Below are 12,430 nucleotides of genomic sequence, written 5' to 3'. Positions count from 1 at the left end.
TTTGGCTAATCTTTCAGATATGTGATCCGAAAAAACCCAAGAGTTAGATTCTACCTTCTAATTTGTTATATATAGAGTAGAGAGAAATCATTTGAGATTTCTGATGTATTTAGTTTAGTGATTTTAATTGTAGTTAATTGTTACATTATTATTAATTTACAATTTTTAATCTACAAGTAAGGTTGATTTAAAATAAGAAAAAAAACTAAATAAATTAATTTTTTTGTGGGGAGAATATTTGATATTTGAAAAAATCAAGAACCACAAGAATGTATGCAGTTGAGGAGCCAGCAATTTTAAATCCATTTGAACATCGACTGAGAATTTCATGGGCCCAGAAAATACAGGTAAATTATTTTTTCTTATTATTATTGTTGTTGTGTTTATTCTTGTTATTTGTGTTCACAGATAGCTCTAATGACAGTTACAATATTTCCCATTCGAGCATTCTTTCTCATCCTAATAACCACCATGTTGTGCCTAGTTACTACCATCGCTACTACTGGCCTTCCAAAAGTTTCTTCGGCTCCACTTAAAGGCTGGAGGAGGTAAGGATTGTTATTGTTATTATTATTGTTGCAGTTGTTATTTTTATCAGCTAATCACATCACTTCGATAATGATCCAACATCAAAATAATAAACCAATCACATCATTTTGATACAATTGAAATTTGATCAGTCAAACTGTTCTATTGAAAATTGATCTAACTTTATAACTTTAGCATCAAATTTGTAGACATTTTTGAGCGAATTTTCCTACATTCTAAACCAAAATCTAGATCTATGAGCCCTCTGGTTCGATTTCTGGTGAGGGCAGGGTTCTTCAGCCTGGGTTACCACTACATAAAGGTCAAAGGCCGTAGAAACATCGACGTTGACAACATTCCTGACATCATTGTGGCCGCTCCTCACACCTCATTTCTGGATGTGGTACTTATATTTTCAATCCCTGAATTGGCCTCAGGTGTCAGTAGGATGGAGAACTTATATATTCCCTTCATTGGAAGTTTGTAGTTTTTTTAGTTTTTTTTTTCTTGGTATTTATTTTAATCAACCAATCACGTAATTTTGATTTAAATTAAAAAAATTTCATTTAATTTAACCAATGATATCAATTTTATTTAAATGGTCCAATTTTTTTCATTTCATTTTTATTTAAATCAAAACACTTAAGTTTTAAAGTGACAAATTCCATTGCATGTAGGATAGATTTTTGCACCAGTCACATCACTATTTCAAGTTGACCAATCAAAATGCTTTAACTTTAAATTGACCAATCATAATGCTTTAATTTCAAATTGACCAATCACATTGCAGGGATCTGTAGATTTTTCACACCAATCACAGTAGCTCGAACTGACCCTGAATCGCGTTTAAATACCATCAATGAAATTAGGCAGAGAGTTCTGGCAAGGATGAAACTTCGAAATTTGTCTAAAGGTGTTGTCGTGAATTGAAAATTTGTTTTTTTTTCTGGCTTTTGTATTTGTTTATTATTGTTGTTATTATTATTTTTGCATATTATCACTGGATTTTAAAATTATTTTATTTAATTTGCATTTTATTCTGACGACACACAGATCAAATTTGTATTAGAGATCTCTTTGTTTGCCATCTTCACGCATGTCTGTCTGTCCTGCTATTTTCGTTTATCTCTCGTTACTACATGACTCTCAGCGTCGCTTTTATTGTATTATTTCCATTAATATTCAAAATATTAATAGCTTTTATTGTTATTATTAATAATAATGATGAATAATTATGTACGTTTGTGTATGCGTGCATGTGTGTGTGTGTGTGTGTGTGTGTGTGTGTGTTTGTGTGTGTGAGTGTGTGTATTAATGAATGAATGTGTTTGTCTGCATGCAAATTGATTCGAAGAGGAAGAAGAATTATGATGGTTGTATTGCCTGGACCATCTGACTGATGTGACTATCTTGATTATATCTCAAATTACCAGACAGACATTAAGACCAAACACTATGGTTGTGAAATTTGTCTTTTAAAATATAGTTAAATGCTGTACATGTTTGCATGGTACACATCTTCAAACCTATATGTTTTCGTGCAAATGATTCTTATATAAAAGCATCTACAAAAATTTATAAAGATGGATTGATTCAAATTGTATCATGTTGAAATTAGTTAGTATAGTTTATGGTAGGAGTGTTTTAGAGCAAACTTTTAAACCGAGTTAGTTTTTTTTTTAGTTCAGTGCTTTACTACAAGCTAATTAAGTCATGAGAGCTAATTTTAAAATGTAACAGAATGAATATTTATCTTCTTTATCTTCTTCATCTTCTACTTTTTCTTCTTCGTCTTCTTTTTCTTATATTATTATTATTATTATTATTATTATTATTATTATTACTGTCAGGTGACCTTGAGATTCAGGATGACGTCATTCCTGTCAACTGGCCAGTTACGATGGCTTTCCCAGAGGGCACTGCCACTAACGGGAAATGCCTGATCAGTTTCAAACCGGGTTGGCTGATTGGTTGGCTGGCTGGGTTGAATGGCTGGTTGATTGGCTGGTTAGTTGGTTAGTTTGTTGATTGGTTGGTTGGCTGGCTGGCTGGTTGATTGGCTAGCTGGTTGACTGGCTGATTATTTTAAAAATCGTCTTGATTGCCATGGTTCTATCGACCATCATCGTTATCATCATCATCATCATCATCTTTTCATCTTTGTCATCATCATCATCTCCATCATCATCATCATCATCATCACTCACCACAACTACAATCAGGAGCTTTTATACCAGGCTTACCGGTTTTGCCTATTAGCATTCGACACCACAACCAGGCGGTTAGATGATGATGACGATGATGGTGGTGATGATGGTGGTGACAATGATGATGATGATTGTAACGATGATGACGATGATGATGATGACGATGATTGTGTTAATGATTGTGATGTCGGTGAATTTTTTTTTCCCTAATAGGACAGCACTGTTTGGACATGGGTTGGACCTGGAGTGTACGTTTATTATTATTATTATTGTTGTTGTTATTATTATTATTATTTATCCTATTATACTTCTCATTCTTCGTCTTCTTCTTTTTCTTCTTCGTCTTTTTTTCTTCTTGTTCTTCTTCTTGTTCTTCTTCTTGTTCTTCTTCTTGTTCTTTTTGTTTTTGTTGTTGTTCTTCTTCTCCTTTTTCTTCTTCTTCTTCTTATTATTATTATTATTATTCCTACCTTAAATGGATTTTTTTTACAGATGGAAGGTATTATGGTTGACTATGTGCCAGCTCCATACCAGCTGCACCATGACGGTTAGGTCATTATTATTATTATTATTATTTATTATTATTATTGTTATTATTATTTTTTGACAGATATTTCCGTTGTACTGGCCATCCGAAGCTGAGAAGTCGAACCCGAAACTCTACGCCTCCAGTGTTAGAGATATCATTGCAAGGTATGTCAATTTTTCATTCATTCATTTATTCATTCATTCATTCAATCATTCGTCCGTTCGTTCATTCATTTATTCATTTGTTCATTCATTCATTCATCCATTCATTCATTTTATCAATCATTCATTCATTTTATCAATCATTCAATCAATAGTCAACCAACCAACCAATCAACCAACCAATTGCGTCAATCGACCGATCAGGTGATCAATTAATCAATCAATCAATCAATCAGCCAATCACGTGATCAATCAATAAACCATACAGAAGCCTAAAAGTTCCCATTGTTGATTTTAACTTCTTCGACTGCAACTTCGTTGTCTACCTATCGAAGTTGAACCTCCAGCCTAGGCCACAAGTCACCTCTCTAAACAGACTTTACATGAAAATGAATTCTTGGTTAGGGTTTTGGAGTTGTTATTACTGTTGTTGTTGTTGTTGTTGTTGTTGTTGTTGTTGTTGTTGTTGTTGTTGTTGTTGTTGTTGTTGTTGTTGATCTTTTAATATTTTTTTAATTGTTGTCCTTAGTATCTTGGCTACAATTTTTTTCCTCTGTTTGTATTTTTGAATTTATCGCTTGTTATTTTACACACGCGCAAATGGAAAATAACACACACTTACTCACACACACACACACACACACACACACACAAACAGACACACACATCAAACAAGACACAAACACACACCGAGACACACACAGGCAAACAAACACACACACACACACACTTAAGCAAAAGCATTCAACCGTTCATTGAGGAGGTAATGATGATAACAAACCTGAGCGAGTACATCTCTCCGGTGAGAATGAACCAGAGGCAGTTCAAGCTCTACATGAGATTTGTCGACAACCTCGGCCAGGCTGCCAGCTTCACCAACAAATACATCAACATCTACGAGAACGAAAGTGATTCGTCACTTAAAGACGACTCGACTTCAACCGCCAACAGCGCTACTTCTGATGCTGCTGTTGTTGCTCAAGGCGTCAAATCTAAATCAGTAACACAATTGAAATCGTCTAGTAAGATTATAACGGTGACTGAGAAGACACCAAGCGAGGCCCCGACACCTGAAGAGTCGGTTTCCATTCTTTATCCTGGAGGTAGCAAACTGCAAATTAACCTCTTCAGAATCCCACGTAACTCACAGCTGGCCAACATGCCGATCAACACTGACTCACTGACGCTGATGACCGGCGGAGAAGAGGCCGGCTGTCTGCAGAGCAACTCCGATGCTCTCTTCACTGTGCTGGCTAAACAACGTGATGTCAGTTTATTGGATGATTGGTTGGCTGGTCGGTTGGTTGGCTGGCTGGTTGGTTGGCTGGTTGGCTGGTTGGCTGGTTGGTTGGTTGGTTGGTTGGTTGGCTGGCTGGCTGGCTCGTTGGTTGGTCGGTTGGTTGGTTGAGTGCTTGTTTGTTTGTTTGTGAAACTTTTTATAGGGACAGTTGAAATTAGATCTGAGAGAATTCATGTTGTTGTTCTGTTTATGCTCACAGCCACAAGAAACCGACAGACTTGTTAAACTGGCTTTTAGGGTTAGTCAGTTGAGTGAATGAAAATTTAATTTGTTGATTGATTGATAGACTGATTGATTGACAGATTGATAAATAAATGGATAGATGGATAAACAGATAGATTGATGGATAGATTGATGGATAGATTGATTGAAAGATAGATTTATTCATTTCTGTGGTGTTTTGATTTGATAATAATCATTCATCAACTTATTTTATTGACAGATCTAGCAACAAATCAATTAATCAATCATCAATCAATCAATCAATCAATCAATTAGTCAATCTATCAACCAATCAGCTAACTAACCAACCAACCGATCAATCAATCAACAAATCAACTAACCAGCCAATCATTCAACCACCCTACCAACCAACGAACCACACAGCTGTACGATGATAGAGGCGAGAGATACCTGGCGAAGAATGAATTTAAAGAGGTCCTCGTAACCTTGTTTCAGTGCAGCGATTTAGAAATCCAACAACTTTGTGATCTACTATTTGAAAATGGCGATACAATAACATACGGTTGGTTTACTCTGTGCGTGTGTGCGTGTGTGTGCGTGTGTGTGTGTGTGTGTGCGTGTGAGAAATTGTTCAGTTAATCAATCGATCCGTTAATCCTTCCATTTATTTCACCTTCCAGAATACTTTGAATCCTTCTGCCTATCGAAAAAATCCCTGAATAAGTTATCCTCGCCGGGACTTAGGGACACCATGCGGAGGTTTTTCATACCGAAATCCGGACTACAAAAACTAAACATGGGGGCCATTCGGGATGTGAAGATGACGAAGAAGATGATGAAGTTGTTGATGATGAAGAAGAAGAAGAATATGATGACGACGACACCGCTTTCGTCTTCGTCGTCGTCATCTGGATCTTATAACAAAGTAGCTGTGTGTCATGATGATGATAAGGATGCTGTTACTACTGCTGCTGCTGCTGCTGCTGCTGCTGCTGCTGCTGATGATGATAATGATGATGCTGATGATGATGACGACGACGACGATGATGATGAAGTCGACGACGATGATGATAATGAAAAAAGTTATAATATAAATAAGTCTTCTGGTAAACAGCACAAAAGTTATAGAGCTAATGGTGGTGATGATGGTGATTCTGTGGAAGGTGAATCTGTTAAGAAATATATATAAATTTGTTTGTATATATATATATGTATATATATACATGTATATATATATATATATATGTGTATATATATATATAGTATATATATTGGTTTTTGGGTATTTTCAATGTTGGAGGTATTTCCAATATTTGCAATTGTTTCAGCATTTCAAATTTCCAAACATTTTCATAATATTAAAAGTAATAGGAATAATTATCATAATAATATAGATAATTAATATTAATAATAATTATTATTATGATAATTATTATTTAATATCGAATGATCTGATTTTGCGATATTGTTTTGCTTAAAATTTTTTCAATTTATTCAGCTTTTTAATTCGGTGTTTGAGTATTTGGATGCCTGTTGAGCTATATTTAGAATTTTCTATTTTTAGTATATCTGGTATTATTATTATTGTTGTTGTTGTTGTTGGAGTTTCTATCTATTTTTAGAATGTCTAATTTTAAACTTTCTATTTTTGGACATAATTTTTTTAAATGTATTTTTTTTTAAATTTTTACATCGTGCATACTCCGCTCTTGAACTTGCTTACAACATTTTCATGGTTTTCAGTAATCTCACACTTCACATACAGACAGACATACATACATACATACATACATACATACATACATACATACATACATACATACATACATACATACATACATACATACATACATACATACATACATACATACACACATACATTCATACATACACACATACATACATACATATATGTATACATATATATTATTTATTATAAGTTATGAAATATTATATTTATATTATGGCGTAATTTTAATTTACACACCTACATCCAGCCGGCGATCAATTCAGGTGATATTGCTAATTATGGTAGTGTAGTACACTAGTGAAGTTTGTTTGTTTGTATGTATGTATGTGCATTTGTATGTATGTTTGTTTGTTTGTCTGTTTGTATGTATGTATGTATTACATACATATATATTGATTTATTTTCTTACATAGTTAGGCTTATTTAATCTAGTTTTGAAGTTTTGCTATTGAATCTAATAATAATACTTAGTTGTCTTATTGGCTGGTGCGTGAGTGAATGTATGAACGAATAGTGATCGAATGAATGAATGAACGAATGAATGAATGAATGAATGAATGAATGAATGAATGAATGAATGAACGAACGAATGAACGAATGACTGAAATTTTATCTAATCTTTCAGCTTGGCACGCTCCATAATTAAGATATTAATAGTATATAAGTGGTTTAACAATAATTTTTAAACAATGCTCGTTCATTCTTTTAATCGTTAATAATTGACTGATCGCCTAATTGAATGAATGCATGGATGGATGGATGAATGAATGGATGAATGAATGATTGAATTATATAGACTGACTGGCCAACTGACTCAATAAATGAATGAGTGTCTAAATGGCTGACTGTAACTGATCCAATGGATAAATATATGAATGAATGAATATATGAATGATTGAAAAAATGAATGAATGAATACAAAGCGATCGAATGAATAGATAGATGAATGAATGCACAATCAATCGATCTTTCATTCATCATAGTATCTCAATCTTGGCTACACAAAGACTGCCTGCCATGTATACTGCTGTAATACATACAATAATAAAATCACTCATCAACGTACTTAACTCTTTTATATAAATTTAAATGTTAAACTTTTAACAAGCGCTTTTTGTGACAATTTGTGATAACACATACTCACACACACACACACATATATATATAATATAATATAATATATATATATATATTAATTGTTTAATTATAACTAATAATACACGCACTTCTTATATTGTACACAATTATTAACATTTATTTTCAACTTTTTGGACAACTTTCTTTTTTTTCCGATCATTCATTTTAGATTGCCAATATTTTTGTTTTAATTTCATTATTTATTTAAATAAATAATTAACAACTAATTAGTTTGTTATTAACTTTTCTCTCTATTTCTCTCTCTCTCTCTCTCTCTCTTTCTCTCTCTCTCTCTCTCTTTTTCTCTCTCTTTCTCTGTTTAACACCGATCAATAAATAATACTTAGATTATTTTATTGAGATAATATGGATATTATTTACTTATTTATACACACGCAAACACACACACACACACATAAATATTTGTATATTAAATTTTTCCTTTTAAATTTCAGAAACATTTCTTGTAACATACTTTGATGCTATTTTACTTTTGAAAGTTTAATAAATTTTTTGTGAAAACCTTGACCATAATAATAATTCTTGAGTACTTTAGTTTAAATTTTCCGAAGGTTTGTATCTCAAAATCCAGAAAGGGGAATGGCCAGACGACTTTGATTTGCTAGGAGGCTGGGGGTGGAAGTTTTGTATAACAAAATAATAATTTATAACGCCTGTCTCACAGTTTTATGAAAATTTTTTTTTAAAAGCTAGTTTAACACCCATTCCATCAAAGGTTTTATCAAAAGTTTGAAATTTTGTCAAAATGTTGGCTAGAATTGACATGCGTGTTGGTGAAAGTTCATTCCTACCGGCATAGCTTGGATAGCTTCTGGTAGTTAGTTTTCTTGATGAAATCACATAACAATAGAACAATAGTTTAAAAGGATGTAGATTCAGAATGAAAACAATGAGCCGATATGGCGGAGAATAATTTGAAAGAATGAAATGAAATTATAACAGTGCTAAGCCAGAATTAAACGAACGATAGTACACTAAAGTGATAAAACCATTCGGTTATAATGATAAAGTTATTGAACTTTCATGATATGAAAGTTGAAATATACATTTGATAAGACGATTATGACAAAGTACATGTTAATTTTATGTATTTGTATATAAAATTTCGATTATTAAATCGTAGTATGCACTGTAGAACGTTAAGCTAGTTTTAAATAAGTGTTTTGTTGAGTCAAAATGAGAATAATTATTGATTGAAATCATTCATAATTTCATAATAACATTTAAAATTTAAAAGTATAAAGTTAATAAATAGCATGCAACGTTTGATCGTCGTTGTGGTAGCTACACTGACGTCTTGTGAGTTTGGTCATTTGTTTATGAGTATGAAAAAATTAAAAAATATTTTTTTACAAACTTAACAAAATATTTTTCAAACATTAAAGAAAAAAAAACCTCTTAACAAACAGTAGAATTTTCAATAAGACACTCCATCACGTCAAATATAAAACCCCAGTGAACGCCGAACCATCATTCGAACTTGACCATTTCGTTGTCGGGGGCACAGAAGCGAAGCCCCATGAATTTCCCTGGCAACTTTCCCTTCAAAATTTAAACATTCTGGGCAAGTGGAGTCACACTTGCGGGGCGTCCATTCTCACCTCCAAGTACGGTCTCACCGCTGCCCACTGTCTCAATGGAAGGTCGGGGTTGTTGTTTTTGTTAATAATTATATTTTAATTAATTATATTATAATTAATTGTATTATAATTAATTATATTATAATTAATTATATTATAATTAATTGTATTATAATTAATTATAATTAGGGCCAAATTCGTGAGGCTTAAAATAAGTTTCTACAATGAAATTTCAAAAATATTCGTCCTACAATTGATTTTTATTGAAATAATTTGTAAATAAAATGTGAAAAAGGCAAAAAATAATTAAGGGGTACAAGGGGTACAACTTTCTCGTCACCTCCTAGGCCCCTGTCTTCAACTTTTTTTTACATTCTGTAAATTAAACTCCGTTAAGCCTAAGAAATAATATTATTGCTATTATTTATAATCATTTTTAATTATACTATTATGATTATTTTTTGTGATTGTCCTTCTCAATTCAGAACAAATAACTCGTTCCGGGTAGTAGCAGGCTTGCATAAGTTGAGTAACATGACCGGTGCCACAGTCGTTCAAGTCAAGTCAATCAAAATTGTTGGTCCTATTGTATTTCTTTTTATATTCAATCTGTTAAGAAATTGGTTTGTTTTAATGTAATGTCTTTCAATTATGTTAAAATCCATTTCAATATCCCATTTTTAAAAGAGGTTATCCGCATGTAAGTTTTTAATAAAACGTTCACTGCTAATTTTAAAGTACTGATAGATGCACGTGTGAACATGAACATTAAAGTTTAAGGGTTGTCTTTGTGTTCAAATCTGGTAACAACGTAACTGACCACCAAACCAAATTGACCACCAAGACAAACTGACCATCACACCACAGACTGATCACTAGGACAACTTAGCCACCAACATCACCACAGACATACAATGTTGACAACGACTTAGATCTCTAACGAACATTTTCACATCTAGCATGAGAGGTACAAAAACCAAACTGGAACGTACAGCAACGACATTGCAATCCTGACATTTGCGTCTGACATCAAGTTCACTGATAGGATCAAACCGGCTACTCTACCTGCCGACGATAAAAATAAATTTGTCAACGAGTCGTGCTTCATTAGTGGCTGGGGAAGAAATAGTTCGTATTAATATTTTTAACTAAGTTTAATTATTTCAATAATGGATAGTGTAATGGTTAAGAAGCCTGGCTCTGGTGTTGCAGTGACTGGATTTGAACGCATAGAGATCCTCGACTATGTCACTTAAACCTCTGGATAACTTTTTACATTACTAAACAACATAGTACAACATATATTCAATATTATAACATTAATTAACATAATACATACCCATTTTTACCTAATTAACATAAATTATTCAGACGGTTCTATAAGCAGGGCAGACGTGCTGCAAAAAGGAACTATGGGCGTGGTTTCGAACGTTGACTGTCAGAATAGAATGCCCCCAGCTGATATAATTGACAGCCATATATGCCTCTTCGATCAGAGTCTTAATGTTTCAGCATGCAATGTTAGTTGGGTTTTGCTTGTTATACTCGAGGTATTACAATTATAGTACTACTGCTGCTGCTGCTGCTGCTACTACTTCTACTGCTGCTACCTTTATTCTTATTACTACTTCTACAAATACTATTGCTTTCACTACTTCTATATAATAATAAAAATATTAATATTAATTATTATTATTACACTTATGAAAAATGTAAAATATTTGTGTTACATTATAACTAAAAGGGCGATAGTGGCGGACCGGCTGCCTGCAAGCTATCACCTGGAAAAGATGCGGTTGTAGTTGGTTTGATGTCGTTTGTGTTGTCTTCTGGTGGAAAATGTCTGTCAAGCCATCCATCCGTCTATACTAGGATCAGTGGATTTTTAGACTGGATAAAGATGAATACTCCTTAGTGTGTGTGTTTGTGTGCGTGTGTGTGTGTGTGTGGGCGAGAGTGAGAGAGATAGAGTGAGAAAAAAAGAGAAATGAAAATTGTATTACCAACGCAATATCGTAATTTTTTACAATTGAGTTGTCGAAAAAAGGTTTCTGCCTTGCAATAATTTTATATGAGGTTTTGCTTTCGGATATTATTAATAATTATATAAATGTTAATCAATGATATGTGTTATGTTTTGATTTAATCTTTACCGATTAACATCTGTTTTGAAATTTAATTCGAAGAATGGAATTTTATAAAATATATGTGTCGGAACTTTGCTACATAGTAAATTTATAACACCAGATATAAACTCTGTACGGTCTGCTTGTATCTTGTATATCTTGTTGAATGTAGTTTCGAAATTGATTCATTGTGAATTGAATTCCAATGAAAAAATATCTAAAATATTGTCTTCAAAACTGTTTTTTCAAATTCAAACTAAAAAATGGATGTTGTTTGAAAGGAAAGTTATGTTTATTTTCATCTAAAATAATACACAATAGCTTGACTTAATGGCAAATTATGATAAAATAAAAACAAAGAACCTAAGAATCAAGCAGTTTGAGTTGTATAAGTATTGAATTTTTTTGGAAACTAATAAAACTCGCTTGTTCGTGAAAAAAAAGTTGGTGACCGTTTTCTCCCCATATAGGATCATGATTGTATGCAGGGCTTTCCAATTATTACATAAAACATGTTTCCACCAACCGTTTCCAATTAGACCCTGACCCGTAAGGCCCTGCTGACTCTTTTGAGAAATAAATCACTCGAGAGAGAAAAAGAAAGAGAGAGAGAGAGAGAGAGAGAGAGAGAGAGAGAGAGAGAGAGAGAAACATTCAATATTATACAATGGCTTCTATTTTCTTTAAAAACAAAACCCAAACTTGTTTGTGGAAATTAAATCACAAGCTCGTTGAGTTTTATCAAAGTTACAATTGTTTTCTGCTCAAGTGCTTCCAATATCAGATAAACTTTATCACTAATAATTATGAATTACAATTTTAATTGAAGATTTTTTATTTGAAACATGATAAAATCTTGGAGAAAACTATTCTTCTCGTAGATAAAGTTCTCAAAAACATAGCGAGAT

The 12,430-nt window shown here is 32.8% G+C and overlaps 1 protein-coding gene across 1 annotated transcript; it reads left to right on the top strand.

The window, feature by feature from the left end:
- Positions 1 to 269: 269 nt before the first annotated feature.
- Positions 270 to 7,036, top strand: HELRODRAFT_191907 (hypothetical protein; the record flags this gene model as incomplete). Its single annotated transcript, XM_009019962.1, has 16 exons — positions 270 to 347; positions 409 to 548; positions 781 to 1,007; positions 1,319 to 1,441; positions 2,379 to 2,486; positions 2,751 to 2,809; positions 2,949 to 2,983; positions 3,228 to 3,282; positions 3,346 to 3,428; positions 3,694 to 3,825; positions 4,161 to 4,692; positions 4,868 to 4,963; positions 5,332 to 5,470; positions 5,589 to 5,833; positions 6,906 to 6,972; positions 7,001 to 7,036. 15 exons carry the CDS (start codon positions 270 to 272, stop codon positions 6,954 to 6,956), a joined length of 2,103 nt encoding a protein of 700 aa, XP_009018210.1. The 3' UTR covers positions 6,957 to 6,972; positions 7,001 to 7,036.
- Between the last annotated feature and the right edge of the window lie 5,394 nt (positions 7,037 to 12,430).

This window comes from Helobdella robusta (genome assembly GCF_000326865.2).
Source record: "Helobdella robusta unplaced genomic scaffold HELROscaffold_26, whole genome shotgun sequence".
In the NCBI taxonomy this organism is placed as follows: domain Eukaryota; kingdom Metazoa; phylum Annelida; class Clitellata; order Rhynchobdellida; family Glossiphoniidae; genus Helobdella; species Helobdella robusta.
This window is presented reverse-complemented; position numbering and strand designations above follow the sequence as displayed.